We start from the raw sequence: 20,977 nt of genomic DNA, 5'->3' as shown, positions 1-20,977 counted from the left end.
TTGGACTCTTTAAGTATTGCCAGATTTATCAAAGAACAATGCTGGTACGTAAAAGATGATTGGGGAAGGAGCACTTCATTGACATCTTGTTCTCCATTCATTGACTGAGCTGCTTAGAAAGCCATGGAATGTTCACAAAGAACAGCCGGCTCAGGGTGAAGGTATCAGTAAAATGTTAGCAAACCCAGGGATGTGAAAGGCCAGCTGGGATCGAAGAGCTCTACACAGGGCCTGGGGACCACAGCATCTGGTGGCAAAAGGGGAGTCGTAAGCCCATTTGGGGGTTGAGGAAAAAAGGATCTGAAGCTCTGCAAAGGTGTGAGGTGAGACAAACTGCAAGGTTAGATCCAAACGAAATTTTTCAAAGGCGGAATGAAACTTTCCTGACCCCCACCTGCCCCACTGCAGCCCACCGATCTCTACAAAGTGGTGCTCCTTGAGGACAAGGGACCCTGAGGAACGCCATGAAAGGGGGGGGGTCTTGCAGAAGGAAGGGGTTAATCAGTGGAAACCACCAGTTTAGTCTGGATCCAACCCATGCCATTGAGAAAATGATTGGTCAAAGAGAAGACGCATGCCCAGATGTTCTGCAAATAAAAACACGTGCTTATTTTCAGAGGGTAATCATGTTGCTGTGCAAAAGAACAGCGAGATTCAAGTCCACTGGCACCTTAGAGACCTGCAACATTTTCAGGGTATACGCTTTCGAGTCAACGCTCCCTTTGTCAGATATCTGATGAAGGGAGCTCTGACCCTTGCAAGTTTATACCCCGAAAATCCTGTTGGTCTCTGAGGTGCTACTTGTGAGGTACATATGCTAGTGGTACATATGCTTATGTATGTGTGTGTTAAGAGCCTTCAAGTCGCAGCCGACTTATGGCGACCCCTTACGGGGTTTTCATGGCAAGAGACTACTAACAGAGGTGGTTTGCCAGTGCCTTCCTCTGCTAAGCAACCCTGGACTTCCTTGGTGGTCTCCCATACAAATACTAACCAGGGCTGACCCTGCTTAGCTTCTGAGATCTGACGAGATCCGGCTAGCCTGGCTTATGCTTATACACACTTCAAATTCATAGACCTAAGTATTCACCACTACCATACTCTGTTGGAGCATAGCTGCTACTGGTGGTACATACTACTACCTGTGAGAACAAAGGAGAATTAATTGATTGAAGAGAATGTCCTGTTCACAAAACAGACATCCATCCATGAGGCCCCCAACTGTCAGTGGATGGACTTGTTATTCCAGTCCTCCCTCCCCCCGCCCCTCTTCCACAAAATCTCCTCACTTAGCTGGACTCACAGAATTCAATCTAGTTTTTTCTTTTTACAAACAATAAGTTTAGATCTGTATCAGGAACAAGCAGTCACACGTTAACATGGAAAGATTTCAATTTGAGCATTCGGTTAGTGGGACGGGGGGAAAGCTCTTACATTCGGACGACGTTTTTAATGTTGAAGTTTTCCAGGGGTGTTGAATCCGGGTCCTGCCCTTTGTCATTCTGAATAACAATTTGTTGTATAATACGGTCCAACAGCAGCCAGTAATGGACGGTGTTGCCGTTTCTCTTATCTAAAAAAGGAGAGGAAGGGGAGAAAAGTGAAACGAATTTGGAGGATCTTATTCCTCGACACCAAATCTGGAAATCGACAGGAGTAAGTAAACACTCCCATGGGGGAAAAAAGCTCAATAGCGAGATCTTTTGGGGGAAATGGGGTAATCAGATTTCCAATCACCAAGGATGAAACACACAATAAACCTCTCAGCGTATTGAAAATTATGTGTAATTTCAGTGCTGTGTACTGCTAGTACTCCGGTTACAAAAAGCGAATAATGCTCTCCCTAGGAGTCAAGGTGGGTGTTCGTCATGCATTACAAAGAAAAAAACAAACAAAACTAAGTAACCATTCTGTCCCTGGAAATGTGAATGCTCTTTACACAACAAACTGCATTCAATAGTTGGTTGGACTCCCCGTTCGGGGCCTGATGGAACAGCAAATTGTTTTTAGAGAGGGCAATATAGAATTAGCTTTAGAAATAATAACAATAATAGCCTCTGACATTCGTGCTAACAGCAGGGTTCAAAATTAATCTACAAAATGCAGTTAAGTAGGGCGAGAACAGAAGATGTAGGGTCAGCAGATAACCTCTAGGAACGTCACCACGATTGCTCAGATACGCCTAAATGTTAGAAACAGAAAGCCAACAATCGAGGCACAAAGAGAAAGGACAGAAAGGAAATCAAAAGTCTCTATTCACAGACTCAGAACAATTTTGCTAGACATGTCTACTGCTTCAGGTTTCTACTACAAAAATTGTTTGAAGGTTTAGCACAGGGGTCTCCAAACCTGTTGAGCGAGGGGGCACTTGTGGAATGTTAAGAACAGGGAGTGGAGACCACCACAAATTGTTATTGGAGGATCACACAATGGCTGCCATGGGGAGCAATCATGTTGGAAGGTTCCAAGCCAAACTGGAGGACACGGTTTCTAAATGGGCCCTCCCTGCAGACACAAAGGGGATGACTCCCGGATTCTTCTGAATTCCAATAAGGTGGAAGAAATCCAGGAGGGCCTCTTGGCTTTGGGGAGAGATGCTTTGTTGAAGGAAAAAAATGGGTTACAGGAAATCCATCAATGGATAAATAAATAAATGAATAAATTTTATTTGCTGCTAGTATGCCAGATAAAACAGGTAAAATGGATGCTATGTTAGAGGATGCTATGATTCAAAAATGGTCAATTGTGTAGAATATTTAAGAAGAATTGTTTTTTTATATGCTGACTTTCTCTACCATTTAAGGAAGACTCAAACCGGCTTACAATCACCTTCCCTTCCCCTCCCCACAACAGATACCCTGTGAGGTAGGTGGGGCTGAGAGAGCTCTAAGAGAACTGTGACTAACCCAAGGTCACCTAGCTGGCTTCATGTGGAGGAGTGGGGAATCAAACCTGGTTCTCCAGATTAGAATCCACTGCTCCGAACCACCACTCTTAACCACTACACCATGCTGGCTCACTAAATTTAAATATGGCTTGTTCAGGCAGGCTTTAGGAAGAAGATGCTGAATGGGGAAAAAATAGACCTTGGAACCATCAGCATCTTTTAGAAGGCTTTTCCAGTTAAGACAGATGCTTCCACCCATCAGCACATCTGAGTAACCACAGAATGCTGATGAGCCATGGGGAAAAATAAAAAAGTACTTTTATTTTTCCCTCCCTCCAAATTAAGGGCAAGACAGTTATTCCTAGGGGCACAAAACAGTGGCTGACATTTTGGAAACGCATGGTTTAATGTGAATTTGCGAGCTACACAGTATACAAAGTTTAATCCAATTATCGGCAGAGGAAACGGCACAAGTGGTTGTGTGCCGCGCTGGGACCTCCACGGGCAAATCCGAAACTATACAGAAATAATTGAGAAAATCCTTCATGCAGTTGATCGCAACGACAGGAGATCTCAAGCATGTTTCCTAGATGCTCAAGGGGCTTGTGGGGGAGAAGAAACCTGCTTATCAGGTTTTCTTTCACATCTTGTCTAAGCAAGGAGCGAAATGCACCGCTGACCGCTGGACTGAGACAGCCGCTGTGTTATGAGTCAGAACTGTACATAAATCAACAAACAGGAGTCTTCTAACAACCATTTTATTCCACTTCAGCTTCTGTGGAGTACGGCCCACTTCTTCTGAGGCTACAGACAACCTATTTAAGGTGTCATAAGGCTAATATAATAGGGGTGTTCCTCTGATCCTGGAGAGAATAGGTAGGCATCATGACTAGTATCCATTTTTACTAGTAGCCATGAATACCCCTCTCCTCCATGACCATGTCTACTCCCCTCTTCAAGCCTTCCAAGTTGGCAGCCATCACCACATCCTGGGGCAGGGAGTTCCACCATTTAACTATGCGTTGTGTGAAGAAATATTTCCTTTGGACTTGCTTTCCTTCATGTTTCAACCCTTTCCCCTCAGACTTTAAAATCTTTGAGGAGCGCAAGGCTACAGAAACAATGCATCTTTCTCCACCCTGCAGCCTCCACCATGCACGGGATTCAGATTCAAAGAGACGCCCTTTTACTTACAAGGCATTTGGAGACAGTGGTGAAGAATGGACATAAAGTGCGGGTACGCCTCCGTGTGAGTCAGCCTCTTCCTCGTCAGCTCGAACATCTGGGTCGCGCTTTTTGTATCTATATGGACCTGTGTGGCAGTGATGGGGAAACATAATACATAAATAAATCTAAGGACCATGCCCCAAGAAAATCTTGAATATACTCCGTCATCTTGTGGAGAAGAGGAGGTTGAGGGGGGACACGATCGCTCTCTTTAAGAATTTGAAGGACTGTCACTTTGAGGAGGGCAGGGAGCTGTTCCTGTTGGCAGCAGAGGATAGGACTCGCAAGAATGGGTTTAAATTGCAGGCGGAAAGGTACTGGCTGGATATTGGGGGGGGGACACTTTACAGTAAGAGTTGTTCAACAGCAGAATCAGCTACCTAGGGAGGTGGTGAGCTCCCCCTCTAAGCAGTCTTTAAGCAGAGGCTGGACAAACACTTGTCAGGGATAATCTACGCTGATCCTGCATTAAGCAGGGGGTTGGACTAGATGGCCTCTATGGCCCCTTCCAACGCTTTGATTCTATCCTGATGGGGCAGCAAACAGCATGGATGGTACTTAATGTAATGAGGGGTAGGATTGTGGCTCAGAGGAAGAACCTCTGCTTTGTATGCAGAAGGTCCCAAGTTCAATCCCAGACATATTCAGTTAAAAGGTCCAGGCAACAGGTGATGTGAAAGACCTCTGCCCAAGACACTGGAGAGCCAATGACAGTCTGAGTTAGACAGTCCTGGCCTTGATGGACCAAGGGTCTAATTCAAAGCGAGGCAGCTTCATGTGTCTTCATGTGTAATGGTGAGTCATTAGTATAAGAGTTAGTTTTCACATGTCGATTTTTTCTACCTTTTAAGGGGAATCAAACCGTCTTACAAGCACCTTCCTTTCCTCTCCCTGCAACAGACACCTTATGATAGGGGTGGGGAACCTTTTTTCTGCCAAGGTCCATTTGGATAATTATAACATCATTTGCGGGCCATACAAAATTATCAACTTAAAAATTAGCCTGCTGTATTTGGTCAGACATTTAGCCAAGAGGCATGACCGGAGACGGCTCCGAGTGTCTGCCACATAGAGCAACTCGCTTTTGAGCTCTGCTGTCCCCAGCTGGGCCCGAGAGATTCAGGCAGGGCAACATCCTTCTGAGCTAGAGATCTGCCAGGATCCATGAAGGGGCCAGACCAAATGATTTCGCAGGCCTTACAAGGCCCCCGGGCCTGACGTTCCCCACCCCTGCCTTATGAGGTCGCTGGGGATGAGAGAGTTTGGAGAGAACTGTGACTGGCCCAAGGTCACCCAGGAGGCTTCATGTGGAGGAGTGGAGAAGTGAATCTGGTTCTCCAAATTAGAGAAGAAGAGTTGGTTTTTATATGCCGACTTTCTCTACCTTTTAAGGAGACTCAAACCGGCTTACAGTCGCCTTCCCTTCCTCTCCCCACACCTTGTGAGACAGGTGGGGCTGAGAGGGTTCAGAAAGAACTGTGACTGGCCCAAGCTCACCCAGCAGGCTTCATGTGGAGGAGTGGGGAATCAATCCCGGTTCTCCAGATTAGAGTCCACTGCTCTTAACCACTACACCACGCTGGCCCTTGGCCCTCATGCTTGCCACATAAAATGTGGACTATAACACAGGCTGGATGGGCTCTAGGATTACGATATGGCGCTTCTTCTACTCAGCAGGCACCCAAAATTGCCCCTTCTCCCAGTCTCCTGTCCAAGGATAATCAATTACCCCTCAGTAGCAACAGAGTCCTTCAAGAAATGGTCCTTAATCCTCCCCATCTGTATCAAAGTTTCCAACTTTCACAGCGAGAAATGCACTATGCATTACAAGTATTGTTCATTTTGGATTTTCTGGCAACAGGATCCAAGAATGCTCAGTACAGAGTTACCTCATCCCCTTTCCCCCAACAAACAGTCTTCTCCCTTTTACATTCCATTTCCAACAAAAGTAAGAGAAGCAGCAGGTGAGGATACATACCAACTCAAATCTTTTGGCAAACTCTAACTCATCTTCATTCCGGAGCATCTCAAAAAAGTCTAAATGCCTTTGGGGCGGGCGAGAGAAGAAGAAACAACACAGGTGAAGGTATGGGTTCACTTGGATATCCAATCACAATCCATTTTGCAAACAGACTTAAAATGTTACATTGCTAGGCAGTAAAATCTGTAGATAAGGCAAACCATTTGTCACCATGTCGTTTCAGAAGCTACACTGGGTGAGTGGGTGGGAGGGGTATTACATATAAAGGCTTCCCAATCCTTGGTTTTTAATATTTCGAAATATCCAGGTCTGGTTCATCTTGGGGTACATGAGAACGAACACCCTGACTGCTTTTTCCGGGCTGGTTACTAGTAAATGGTAAGGTCCTTTCATTAGCAACTTGCTACAGAATTTATGCTCATAAGGACTACTGCAATTACAGATTCCCCTGAAGAAGTCCCTTGGGTGAAACACAAAGGGAATTGTTATTCTGAGTAATAATAATCTTTTTACCTATTTTGCACCATTGGCCTTGGCTTTATTTTTATTTTCTGCCAAAAACTGAGCACCTATCAATGTTATTTTGAACTGTTGGTTTCAGATTGGAATTGATGGTTTTGTATGTTTTTATCGTATATCATCATATTTTAATGATTGTGAGCCACCCCAAGCCCGTCTTTGGCTGGGAGAGGGGGCGGGATTCAAATCCAATAAATAAATTATCCAAGAGGCATACCGCCAACCCATTTACACATCCCTCAAGCATCACGGAAGCCGATTTTTCATAAATGGCTCTCGCACAGTTCTGGTCGTGCAACGGATGTAAAATGATCCGACTACGTAGTCAAGGCCAACTCTCCAGGTCCGAGTTCTAGAATCAGCACCACCAACAACCACCCCCATCACGGTGCAGATTCCCTGGTCAGGACCACTGGGTCCCATGTGGTTGGATCATTTTTAAAACACCACCACAACTCCCCAAGGCTTACAGGAAAGCTAGGGTGATGTGTGAAGGGATCCTAAGCCTATGATGGAACAGAAATCGGAACACAACTCTGTTCTGGATGTTCCCCAAGAATCACAACTCGCTTGAACTTCTAGTTCTCCTGGCAGCAGGTAATGTACAAAAAGCAATTAGGGACCCCTTCACTGATTAAGTTGCGTCATCACTTTGGCTCCCTCAACAGCAGCCTCAATGCTCTATGGGGCCATAGGCAGAATGGGGCCAGGGGGTTTGAATGCAGATTCAGCACCTTCCCCTCACTGTCTTCCACTTCTGTAAACCACTTTTCTGCATTGTTTATGGTAGGTCATGCCTTAGACCAGGGATCCCCAAACCTTTTCGTGCCTGCGGCCACATTTGGAATTCTGACACGGCATGGTGGGCGCAGCAACAAAATGGCTGCCGCAGGAGGCGGAGCCAGCCACAAAATGATTGTGCAACAGCTTAACTTCAGTAACACAATGCAGATTGTTGTGCTGAGCTGGCAGCTGCTGCCAAAGCAACATTTACAAAAATATGCACAGCCACTCTAATCTCTAATAGTCAACCAGAAACCTTGCTGGGAAAAATACCCTACCTGGCCCTGCCCATTTCCTAAAAACACTTGGTAGGCACCAGAAAAGGTGTTGGCAGGCACCGTGGCACCCACGGGTACCACGTTGTGGACCCTGTCTTTTCTGATTGCCCTGTTTCCTAATTTCTGTAATTCTAGCCCTAAAGGTAAAGGTCCCCTGTGCAAGCACCGGGTCATTCCTGACCCATGGGGCGACGTCACATCCCGACGTTTACTAGGCAAACTTTGTTTATAGGGTGGTTTGCCAGTGCCTTCCCCAGTCGTTTTCCCTTTACTCCCAACAAGCTGGTTAATCATTTTACCGACCTCGGAAGGATGGAAGGATGAGTCGACCTTGAGCCGGCTACCTGAAACCGACTCCAGTCGGGATCGATCTCAGGTCATGAGCAGAGCTTGGACTGCAGTACTGCAGCTTTCCACTCTGTGCCACGGGGCTCCATTTTAGCCCTACTCCATTGTTTATTGGATGTCTATGCTGTCTGGTTGTTCTTATATTTTGTAATCTGCCTTGAGACTCAGAGAAAGGTGGGCTATAAATGAAGTAAATACATAAATAAATTGAGACTCTTCATACAGATCTAAGGAATACTAGAAATGAGTGTATATGAAGTCTTATTTTTTACTATCTTACGTATGTAACCTGATATTCAGTGTTTCACATTTTGTGTACATGACTTTCATTCAACAGATTGCACACTGTTGCATTCATTACATGTGTATTTTCTCTCGGTGCTTATTTGGGATTCATTGTATTGATGACTGGTTCCCCTTTTTCTTGGTTCTGTTTTTGTACAAGACAAACCTTCCTGGGACGAACCGATCCAGCACCTAATCATTATGGTGATTAATAGAAGTAGTAAATGAATGATAATTTTTTTCCTCCAAAGGTGGAAACAAAGAAATATTATACAGAATTCTGTAAAGTAATAGTACAACATAAAAATGACTAATAGCAGCCATTAAGTTCTTACTGGCTCTGGGCAAGTTTCAGGACTATTAAGTATAATTGGAAGGATTTAGCCTAATTCAAAATAGTAGAAATGAAAGGGGCATTTGGAAGTAAAACACAAAATCTAGCAGGAAAGGAAAAGGGAACACAAGGAAACAGAGTAAAGAAATAACAGAAATGAAAAACACCCAGAGAGTTCAGACTTACCTATCTAACGTGGAATTTTCGTGCTCTCTCAATTTGTCAATGACTGGCTGAATCCCAAGCATTAGAAATTCGTATCTAAGATGAAGTCTGAAGTCCAGACTTTCCTGGAAACAAGGAGGGAGGGGAAATAACCTTTTTCAAAAAGCTGCATTGAGGTTGTCTACCCTTGCAACAATGGTATAAATTAAGCCCTCCCCGTGGGCTAGAGCAGGGGTCTCCGCTGTGGTGCCCATGGGCACCATGATGCCCGCCAAGTATTTTTAGAAAGTGGGTAGGGCCAGGTGGCGCCGTTACCCAGAAGGGCTTCTGACTGGTAACAGAGGTGGTGGGGCACAATCACAAAATGGCCGTTACAGGAGTTGGAGCCAACCACAAAATGTCAGGGAGCTAAATTATGCATAGCTCTCATAAGAAGTCTTCCATGTTTCAGGCAGAAGCTCTGTCCAAAAGGAGGCCCTTTTAATCTGCACACCCAATCAGAATTTGTCCCGAATTACCGATAGCTGACTCGAAAGCAATAACCGAAGCACTCCCTTCCAGCGCTCTTCAAACAGCAAATCAATTCATTAATCAAATGAAAGCTGCTCTCTCCTTTGCCTTCATGACTTACCACTCCTGCACCTTGACTTAGGACCGCATTGATGAAGGACATAATGGCCGTCTTGAGGTTCACTTCGTCTCGATAGCGCCCCGTACTTCTATCCAGGTCATTTATCAATGTCTGTGGAATATACAGTGGGAGCAAAAAAAGGATTGGGGGCAAAGGAGATATATCAGTGCGAACAAGTAATACCTTACACTTTTTTGTGTGTTCAAACCCCGCCAGAAGCACAACGCATCCCAATGTTAAAAGACCCATTATCCAATGAATCACATGAATGAAAAAAAGAAAGAAAAAAGAAAACTCTCTGGACAATTCATGACTCTGCATAGTTAAATAGCATCATGTGGTTTCCTAGCTTAGCAGCCATTAATAAGGATAAGAGACACCAGAGATGGATTACCAGAGATGTCAAACTAATTTGTTACGAGGGCCAGATATGACATAAATGTTACTTGGCCGGGCTGGGCCATGCGTACCATAAAATTTAATGCCAGGTACTGGAGACACAAACTTTATAGAAGACGTAGGCAAAGCCAATTAATGATATTTTTCACTTTATTTTTTTACTTAAAATATGAACATGCTTAAAACAATAATACTCTTACAGTATTTTCTTTGATATTTGACACATTGGGACTAGGGAAGGGGGCGGCCTTGGGTGGTAAGGCCAAAACGGGCTTGCCAGCCCAGATTGGTAGTGTGGGGGTGGGGGGCTGCCTCGGCTGGCTGGCGGGCCGGATAAGAGCTCTCAAGGGGCCTGAGCCAGACCTCGGGCCTTGTGTTTGACACCCATGGATTACACAGTGCCTTTCAAGGATGTTGCTCATTTTCAGACTTTGGTAAGAATTTCTAAGTTTAAAGCACCCCTTTTAAGTGAACAAAGGCTGACAGATTTATTTTTTCACAGCTGACTTATGGCGATTCTCTCTAGTATCAGAGGAGCATGCCTATTGTTTTGGGTGCGGTGGAACACAGGCAGGATGGTGCTGCTGCAGCCGTCTTCATTGTGGGCTTCCTAGAGGCACCTGGTTGGCCACTGTGTGAGCAGATTGCTGGACTTGATGGGCCTTGGTCTGATCCAGCAGGGCCTTTCTTATGTTCTTTATGGGGTTTTCAAGGCAATAGACTGACAGAGGTGATTTGCCAGTGCCTGCCTCTGCTTAGCAATCTTGGTATTACTTGGTGGTCTCCCATCCAAATACTAACCAGGGCTGACCCTGGTTAGCTCCTGAGAGCTGGGGAGATCCGGGTAGCCTGGGCTATCTAGGTAGGGAACTGATGGATTAACAATTACAATATTTAATCCGTGGGCAGACCCGTTTCTCTAATCTTGCCTCAAAATGCTCACTTTTGTACTTAGAGAAGTTGAGTGTAGACAATGTGTGTGTGTGTGTTGCTTCCAAACATACGTTTATTCACACCACTTTGGCCTCTACTAACTCAACTGGCTCTGAATGTTATTACATTGCTTCAGAAACCTGCAAAACCTGTTTGACTCAATAGTGGGCCAAAACGATAGGCGCAGACCTTGGAAAGGAAGCTTTTCAAAATCACATTCAATTCTCCCCCCAAGAATTCCCGCTTCTCCAACCGAACTGAGACGAACACCAAAACTGGCATGCACCACGGCTGTAAGGGTGCTTTTAGCGAGGAAATGGAAACAACTGTGCATCCCAGACACAGAAGAACGGAGGAACAAACTAATGGAATATGCCAGCATGGCAAAAATGACCAACATGACAAATATAGATAATGATATAACGTTTGAGCAGCATTATGAGACACGGAAACCATTTTATAATTATGTCGAGGCTCAAGGTTAAAAGAAAAAAGAAAGTTAAAAATGAGATAACAGTTAGCGGTGGTATAATCTAATGTAAATGTTATTTTTAGATAATTACTTGGTTTAACAACATATTAATCAGCGATTACTTTTCGAATACGTCATTTATGTAACTTGCTTAAATAACGTTACTTGACTGATTTGCATTAGAACCTTTGTTTTAAGTTTTTTCAATCACATGTTGGATGTTAATATTTCTCCCTTTCCCTGTTTTCCTTCTGTGCCCCTTTTATATAATAATAATAATAATAAATAATAATAATAATTTTTAAAATGGCATGCAGCAGCGTGGCGCTCCGTACCTGAAAGCGAGTCCTTTCGCTGGCGTATTTTTGGTAATGCACCATGGCCTCAAGCACCTTTTTGTGACCCCCGGGAACCAGGCACACAGCGCCCATGATCTCCAGCACTGCCACCTTCGTCTTAATGTTCTCCGTGCTCAGGCTCTGAGCTATTACATTAATGCTCTCCGAGTGGGCCAGGACGTGGGCTCTCCCGAGAGAGTTGTTCATCAGCGCTTTGATGCATCCGATGAGAGAGGTATGTATTCGAGACTCTGAGGTCTCGTAGTCCATGCTCCTCAGGAAGTTCAGAATGCACGTCAAGCCATCCAGGTCAATGAATCTGGTGACAAACCTGACAAAGACACCATAAAAATATGTATTTAGAATATATCGATGTTTCTGGAATTCTTGTCAGCGTGGTGTAGTGGTTAAGAGCAGTGGGCTCTAATGTGGAGAACGGGGTTCAATTCTTCATTCCTCCACATGAGTGGTGGACTCTAACCTGGTGAACCAGGTTGGTTTTCCCAGTCCTCCACATGAAGCCAGCTGGGTGACCTACAGCTAGTCACAGTTCTCTCTGAACACTCTCAGCCCCACCTACCTCACAAGATGTCTGTTCTGGGGAGAGGAAGGGAAGGCGATTGTAAGCTGGGCTGAGACTCCTTCACAGCAGAGAAAAGCAAGGCATAAAAACCAACTCTGCTTCTTCTCAAGGGAACATAATGTGTGTGTGTGTGTGTGTGTGTGTGTGTGTGTGTGTGTGTTAAGTGCCGTCAAATCGCTTCAGACTTATGGCAACCCTACAAATTAATGACCTCCAGACCAACCTATTGCTAACAGCCTTGTTCAGGTCTTGCAGAACCAAGGCTGTGGCTTCCTTTAGGGCGGGGGTCCCCGACCTTTTGAAGCCTGTGGGCACATTTGGAATTCTGATACGGCATGGTGGGCACAGCAACAAAATGGCGGCTGCAGGAGGAGGAGCCAGCCACAAAATGATTGCCACAGCTTAATTTCAGCAACACAGTGCAGATCCTTGCGCTGTGGTGGCAGCTGCTGCCAAAGCAGCATTTTAAAAGATCTGCACAGCCAATCAAATCTCCAATAGTCAATCAGAAGCCTTGCTAGACAAAATCCCTACGTGGTTCTGCCCACCTCCTAAAAACACTTGGCAGGCACCAGAAAAGGTGTTGGCAGGCACCACATTGGAGACCCCTGCTTTAGAAAGATGATCCATCTCACATTGGGTCTTCCTGTTTTCCTATAGCCTTTACTTTTTTTGTCTTTTCCAGTAGAAGGAGAAGGAGAAGAAGAGTTGGTTTTTATATGCCGACTTTCTCTACCACTTAAGGAAGAATCAACCCGGCTTACAATCACTTTCCCTTTCCCTCCCCACAACAGACACCCTGTGAGGTAGGTGGGGCTGAGAGAGCTCTAACAGAGCTGTGACTAGCCCAAGGTCACCCAGCTGGCTCCATGTGGAGGAGTGGGGAAACCAACCCGGTTCACCAGATTAGTGTCCGCCGCTCATGTGGAAGAGTGGGGAATCAAACCCGGTCCTCCAGATCAGAGTCTACTGCTCCAAACCATTGCTCTTAACCACTATACCATGCTGGCTCTCAAGTGAGTGAGTCTTGTCTTCTCGTGCAATTATATGCTTACATACAATCCCGAGTCATAGGGCCCTACAAACAAGATGGCAGAATGTTTCTAAAAATGGACGAGTGCACCAGGAAGAATAGTTTCGACAGACATTGAGTGACAATGTAGGTTATCTTTAGAGGATTCCCCCCCACACACACTCCGAAACACCGCAATGCTCCATAAACCTAAAGGGATGTCATATCCAAACAATTCATCAGACTGTAAATATTCTTCTACGGCACCTACGCGTCTGCGAAACCAGTTGTGGGGAAAACAAATATCCAAACTAATTTCAAGGCTGGTTTAATTCTGATTGAGTGCAGGAGAAGGAAGGCTGTGCCCATGGCAGTGGTGTGGGTTTTCTGTGAAAATCTGAATTGGAAAATTTTCTGATTCAATTTTTAAATAGATAATTTTAATATTTAAATAAATGTTAGCAAAATTTAGATAACGTTAGCAAAAGAAAGCAAGTACACCCCAGACCAGCCTAGACTGTGTACAAGTACAGGGGCTTGTCCACACTTGGGGTTGACAGCTCTGGGATGGGAAATATTTGGAGATTTTGGGGGTGCGGCTTGGGGAAGGTGGGCTTTGGGAAGGGGAGGGACCTCAGCAGGATATAATGCCATAGAATCCAGCCACCAAAGCAGCCATTTTCTCCAGGAGAACTGATCTTGGTCATCTGGAGAGGGAGGGGTCGTGGCTCAGAGGTAGAGCATCTGCTTGGCGTGCAGAAGGTCCCAGGTTCAATCCCCGGCATCTCCAGTTAAAGGGACCAGGCAAGTAGGTGATGGGAAAGACCCCTGCCTGAGACCTTGGGGAGCCACTGCTGGTCTGAGTAGACAATACTGACTCTGTTGGACCAGGGGTTTGATTCAGTATAAGGCAGCTTCATGTGTTCATGTGAGATCAATTTTATCAGTAGGAGCTCTCCAGGCACCACCTGGAGGTTGGCAACCCAATCCATGCATGACAAACACACGTGAACACACAAACACACGAAGTCACATCCCACATGTAGCCCACCAGACATGATCGATTTGCAGCATAACAGCCCCGACAACGAAAGATAAATAAATAAATAAATATTATTTATTAGGTCTATGACCGCAGTCTTGGACCAAGAAAGGAGGGAGGAATAGGGAAACAGGGAAGGGATAAGAAACATAAGGAACATAAAAACATAAAACCATTCTAGATTAACAATGCTAAAAACCAGGCGTCAGCCCGGAGAATAAAATTTCCTAACTAAGCTAGACTGGGGGTGGAGCAAACTGCGTAAGGTTACCAAAGGTAGGCGTTGAGAATTCTTTCTTCTTAAAAGCAGTAACCTTGGCCAGAAAGCGTGCCACATTCGATGTTACCAAACCATTGTTTGAATCGCCAAGCAAAAATGATAACACCCAAGAATGTGAAGGAAGGTTCAAGTTGGTAAGAATTGGAGCAATAAAGGCCTCTCTGTCCTGAGACCAGCGAGGACAACGGAGCATCAAATGGTCCAAGGTTTCAATTTCACCCATATTACATGGGCAGAGACGATCTGAATAGGGTATCCCATTAAACCTACCCAACATAACCATAGAAGGGAAGGCATTCAGGCGGGCCAAGAGAAACGCCCGATGGTGTGAAGAAATTGGGGTTGTAGTATGAAAGTCTGGAAGCTTCTCTGGTGGAGGTAGCCCCAGCACCAAACCGGAACAAGTACGTCTAGCCCTCGAAACTGTGCTGGCCCAATCTAGTTCCTTCAGTTTCTTCAAAATTACCGCTAATTGAGATGACACAAGATTATCAGTGGGAGCGGAAATTAGGAGTCCCAGTGCTTTTAATTTTTGCACTAGAAGAGTCAGCCAAGGGTTAGGGGCAGGATCCTTGAGAATAAGATGGAGAAACCCCGCTTGGGACGGAAGACTGGCGTCGGACAGCTTAAACCCTAGCTTAATTGCCCTCCTCCACGCACGTGCCTCAAGCGAGGGTTGGGCCAATTCCATGCGGAGGGCAGTCCGGGAGTTCCGGTAATTCTCCTAAGGAAATTATTCAAATAAGAATCCAATTTTTCACCAACACCGGAGATCTAGATAACGAAAGATAAGCAGACTACATTTACATACGTAGGGCAGAAAATTTTCCACGGAAAAATACAGTATCGGAAAATTTTCCACCCCACATCACTGGTCAGTTGTACACTCCAAAACAACCTGATGCAGAATTATTCTCATCGAAGCCCATTGAATTTAATGGTCTTTGAGTGGCGTAACTCCATACTGGATTGCACTGTGCCTCACAGAAGTTAAGATTTTGGCAGTGGATCCAAAACACAGCCGCATGCGAATGATGGCTTTCATATGCATCTCCCCACCCCCATCGGGTCTGTAGCCCTCATGGCTACGAAGAAAAGCTCGGGCACGGATGAGCAACCCCAGACAATCTCCCGAGCCCAGGCAGTTGGAAACGTGCCAGCAAGAACAACCGGCAGTCAAGTGGCAGATCTTCCGTTCCCTGTATAACTGCATACACGGCTAGCAGATGCAGAATAAATTATGCAAAGCACGCAAATCTGTGCAAACGTCCTGGATTTGCACAATGCGATCAGGCAGGCCACTTTTTTTCCTCCAAAGGAGCCCTGTGTGTACTGCTCTGGATGTTACCAAAAAAAGTCTACCTTTTGCAAACCATGCCCACAGTTGTGTGGTATATAATGACACATTATATGCAATTGATCCAGTGTGCTACATAAAATCTTGGAAAATCCGTGGCTCAGTGGTAGAGCATCTGCTTGGCATGCGAAGGTCCCAGGTTCAATCCCCGGCATCTCCAGTTAAAGGGACTAGGCAAGTAGGTGATGTGAAAGACCTCTGCCTGAGACCCCTGCCGGTCTGAGTAGGCAATACTGACTTTGATGGACCAAGGGTCTGATTCAGTATAAAGCAGCTTCATTTTATATACTAACAGTTGATGTTAGTATATAAAATGACCAAAATCTGACCAGACGCGTTTCGGCCTTTTACAGGCCTTCCTCAGCGGTCATACATACACAGTTTTGCAATACACATCCTGAAATATACACAAACGTTGTACAAGGTAAAAATATATAAAAGCCTTTTATTCTGTATGGCTTTATGATAAAATAGTTAGTCCGTGTGCCTTAAAACATGGCTCCCGGCTCAAATCTTCTATATGGTGTCCAGCGTTTCAGGATGTGTATAACATCAAACAAACTTTTTTAAGGTGTCTGTATTTTAGGCCCTGTGTTTTTAAATACAATTGTGCACAATAGCTAATAAAAATAGGTTTATTGGGTGTTATATCAGATAAGTAGGGTTGCCAACCTCCAGGTAGTACCTGGAGCTCTCCTGCTATTACAACTGATCTCCTGCCAATAGAGATCAGTTCACCTGGAAAAAAATGGCTGCTTTGGCAATTGGACTCTATGGCATTGAAGTCCCTTCCCTCCTCAAACCCCGCCCTCCTCAGGCTCCGCCCCAAAAACCTCTCCACCAGTGGCAAAGAGGGACCTGGCAACCCTACGAATAAGTGTTCAGCTCAACCCCTTTGGTTTGCCCTGACTTTTAGGTTGAGTTTCTTTATTTCCCTTTTTCTTCCGTTGTTTTCCAGTCAAGTTGATGAAATATATCCTGGGATCGTGTTCCACCAATGCCATTAGTGGGGGGGGAAATGGCCAAAGGTGTTCTTTTTGTAAACTTTAAAAAAATACTCAAAAGGAATATTGCATCAAACTTTGCATGGAGACAATTGTATATAGATTATATAGAAATCACGGGATGGAAAGAGTCAAATACAGAAATGACTGTAGAAATGCAATGGCTTGTATATCTAATATACTGTTTGTCCCAAAATGGAATATTTTCCAATGCTATAACTTAAAATATTGTCGAAGGCTTTCACGGTCAGAGTTCATTGGTTCTCGTAGGTTATCCGGGCTGTGTAACCGTGGTTACAAGACCACGGTTACACAGCCCGGATAACCTACGAGAGCTATAACTTAAGTCTATCAATGACTATAGACAATGGTAGATGTTTCTTTTGTCTTAAGCATGTCAGATCAATTTCATGTGTAGCCGCAATCTCAGTGTTAGCTACATTTTTGTTTATTTTTGCTATTCTTTGTATCTTTCATTATTATTTTTTTAAAGCTTGCGTGGAGACAGGAGGAAATCGGTAATCGTTACTTTGGCTCCATCTGAAAGCAGAGTTCAATTCAGTCATGCTAATTTTTCTCTCTCACCCCCCTTTGTGGTACCTTAAATGCTAACAAAATATATTCTAAAAAGGCAAAGGTCCCCTGTGCAAGCACCGGGTCATTCCTGACCCATGGGGTGACGTCACATTCCGACATTTACTAGGCAGACTTTTGTTTTACGGAGTGGTTTGCCAGTGCCTTCCCCAGTCCTCTTCCCTTTACCCCCAGCAAGCTGGGTACCCATTTTACCGACCTCGGAAGGATGGAAGGCTGAGTCAACCTTGAGCCAGCTACCTGAAACCGACATCCGTTGGGATCGAACTCTGGTTGTGAGCAGAGCTTGGACTGCAGTACTGCAGCATACCACTCTGTGCCACGGGGCTCCTACAGGCCAATGGAACCTTACAATTCAGGAAGGAATGGAGCAGGCACCATTTTAACATTCATCCTAACTAGGCAGACCAGAAAGGTATTGGAGGAGGGGGAAGGCAGCTTTGGCTCAGTAGTAGAGCATCTCCCTGACATGCAGAAGGTCCCAGATTCAATTCCCAGCATTTAGAGGGCTCCGCTTATGTCGCAATAAATGTGTTATACTTTCTTTTTTTTTACTGGTTTTTATCAGTGAAAATAACAAGAGAAACAAAAAGAATAAAACAAGGGTTTTATATGCAGGAAAAATCGCTCATATTGTTTATGCCAGATATTGAGGTGGGGGGGGGATTCTCCCCAAGCAAAAAAGAATGGTCAGAGAAAGGTAAATGATGTGTTTAATACAATAAAAATGCCAACATATTTGAAAAAAAAGCATTTAAAAAATATCAATATTTGGAGACAAATGACGAATCTGATGGACACGGCCACACACACACTGCTAAATTCAATGAGCATTTTTAAGATTGGGCTTTTGAGATCAGGCAGAGGCTGCTAAAAATTAAAATTCTGCAGCATTTGGCCACTGCAAGATTTCTAGAGCTAAACAGGAACAGAGCTCTGCAGTTCTGGCTCTAAGCACTCATTTAAAAGTTTAATAGCGCTTCTCAAATTGTCTTGGCGAACACTGGATTTTCTAGCAAAGTGAAACGTGGAGTCTCATATTACGGAACAGGAAAATCTAGTGACTCCCTTGGGCCTCTGAATTATAGTAAACTTTGAATGGATCAGAAATTCATATATAAATGATTATGAAAGATCTGCTTATAAGCCCTTATTCTGGAGAACTGGGGGGAGACGGGGGGGAGCAAAGGATTCTGGCAACAGAACAAGGAACATTTACCTCATAGGTTTGGTCCTCAATGCAGTTTTCAAACTCTCTATGGTTTTGTTTCTCTCTTCTTCATCTTCTTTTTCCAAAGCGATCAACGATTTTCTCTGCAACAGTAAGGGGAGGAAAAGATTAGTTAAAGTCAAGCTGCTGGCAAGTATCTCACAACAGTCCAGAACCACCACACAATGTCCAAAGGATTAGGTCATAGATCAGTGGTGGACCATGGGATTTGAGGGCAAAAGGTTCAGGGTTCAAGCCCAACTCGGGAGAATCTCAAGCAGCAGAGATGAAGATGACCCACTTAAGGCCTTGGGCAACCATCGCCAGACAGATAACAGTGAGGTAGGCTTTGGCTTGTTGTGGTTTGAGCGGGGCATTGCTTTGAGGCAGCCTGCAGTGTTTTGGGAGTTTTCTATGACTCGTTTTTTGCCATTCCCTGGGGCACACGGTCCAAGAGCATCCATTTATTGGCCAGTTAACGTTCCCATAAAATAGATAGGAAATCAATAGGGAAGTGGTTTTTTTTTTAATGTAATGCAGCAGCTAGATCAGATTTATTTTACTACTAAATGTTACAGGCTACTTGTAGCTCAGTTGAGCTACGATGCCTCAAAACCTACGAGAATTAATAGACAAATGCCCATCATCACATCAAGTGACCAGGAGGAATTAAAGGCATAGTGAAATCAATGGAAAAAAGTGAATGGGTTCAACCCTGCCTCCCCCAGGAATCCTCAACACAAAGAGTGAGTTGTGATGCGGCGCCCCATCCCCTGTGCCATTTCTGTGAAATGGGAACAGTCTTCTGGGAAGATGTTCTGATGGGTAAACTAGAGGACTGTGGACTGGACCCTAGGATAGTTCGGTGGATAGGGAACTGGTTGCAGAACCACGCTCAAAGAGTACTGGTTAATGGCATTTCATCTGAATGGAAAGAGATGTCCAGTGGGGTACCACAGGGTTCGGTTATTGAGGGGACTACATTTTAGGACTGGAAAGCTGAGAGACAGAACCTCTACCTGTCTATCTAGCTAAGAAAGGAGAGAGGGGGCAGAGAGAATAAGGAAGAAATTGTCCCGTAAGAAGTGCTGCAGTGGTTAAGAGCAGTGGTTTGGAGTGGCGGACTTCAATCTGGAGAACCGGGTTTGATTCCCCGCTCCTCCACATGAGCTGTGGACGCTAATCTGGTGGACCGGGACGGTTTCCCCACTCCTATATAGGTGATTTCTTCAGATAGGTGATAGGTGGTTTCTGGGAGAGGTGATTTCTTCAGAGGCCAAAAAAAGAGAGAAGTTCTTGTTGTTCCCGCTAAAGCCCTCTGTGATGGCGATGCAGTTAGACAGCTGTCACCGGGACGGTTAAAGGAGGAAGCTGCCCTGCAGAAATGTTTAACCAGTGATGTCATCCTTCCATGCCAGCAATTCGCTATAAAAATTCATTGGGGGCAAGGTTCTCTCCCGGGCGCTGCCGAAGTGTTTCATGTGCACTAGGGACTGTGAACATTTGCAAGTTTTATGGCTCCAGCAGCACTGTGCCCACATCTGAGGAACACGATTTTGCAGTTATGTCCAGATTTTAACTGCAAGCGAGGGGGGGGGGAGAAATTAAAATATTTCACAAGTCTGGCTGGCTGTACGTGCTGCAGGCGAGAAAGTTTGCATCTGAAAAAGGTTCATCCTCCAAATACTCCTGTGCAAGCAGGGTAGATTTTCGGTAAGCATAATTCAAGCATGGGAAGCAGTAGAAAAGAGCAAGAGTCCAGTAGCACCTTAAAGACTAACAAAATTTCTGACCGGGTATGAGCTTTCACGAGTCGCAGCTCACTTATAGAATCATACAGTTGGAAGGGACCACCAGGATTATCTAGTCCAACCCCCTGCACAATGCAGGGTATTCACAACTACCTCCCCACCCCACTCCACCCCCAGTGACACCTACTCCCTGCCCAGAAGATGGCAAAAAGAAAAAAAAAACCTCTAGGATCACTGGCCTGGAGGAAATTGCTACCTGACCCCAAAAGTGGCAATTGGCACTTCTTCAGATGCCTTCAAGCATCTGAAGTAAGTGTAGCTAGAGATATTGTCGAAGGCTTTCACGGTCGGAGTTCATCGGTTCTTGTAGGTTATCCGGGTTGTGTGACCGTGGTCTTGGTATTTTCTTTCCTGACGTTTCGCCCACAGCTGTGGCCGAAATGTCAGGAAAGAAAATACCAAGACCACGGTCACACAACCAGGATAACCTACAAGAACCGATGTAGCTAGAGATGTTCCAGAAGCTCAGAAAAGATAACCGGGAGGGACCTGGGGATCCCCCAG

The 20,977-nt window shown here is 45.0% G+C and overlaps 1 protein-coding gene across 2 annotated transcripts in view; it reads right to left on the bottom strand.

Moving 5' to 3' along the window:
- Window positions 1-20,977, bottom strand: part of DAAM1 (dishevelled associated activator of morphogenesis 1) — a 127,012-nt gene that overhangs the window by 47,223 nt on the left and 58,812 nt on the right. For both annotated transcript variants that reach the window (XM_056851524.1, XM_056851525.1), the window contains exons 4-10: window positions 18,672-18,766; window positions 11,578-11,911; window positions 9,439-9,549; window positions 8,829-8,932; window positions 6,093-6,159; window positions 4,082-4,199; window positions 1,435-1,573 (exon numbers count right to left, since the gene is read on the bottom strand). In XM_056851524.1, the coding sequence (XP_056707502.1) occupies window positions 1,435-1,573; window positions 4,082-4,199; window positions 6,093-6,159; window positions 8,829-8,932; window positions 9,439-9,549; window positions 11,578-11,911; window positions 18,672-18,766 (968 nt within the window). The remainder of the gene's footprint in view (window positions 1-1,434; window positions 1,574-4,081; window positions 4,200-6,092; window positions 6,160-8,828; window positions 8,933-9,438; window positions 9,550-11,577; window positions 11,912-18,671; window positions 18,767-20,977) is intronic.

Source organism: Euleptes europaea, chromosome 6 (assembly GCF_029931775.1).
Source record: "Euleptes europaea isolate rEulEur1 chromosome 6, rEulEur1.hap1, whole genome shotgun sequence".
In the NCBI taxonomy this organism is placed as follows: domain Eukaryota; kingdom Metazoa; phylum Chordata; class Lepidosauria; order Squamata; family Sphaerodactylidae; genus Euleptes; species Euleptes europaea.
Note: the sequence above shows the minus strand (reverse complement) of the source record. Positions and strands in the feature narration are given on the sequence as shown.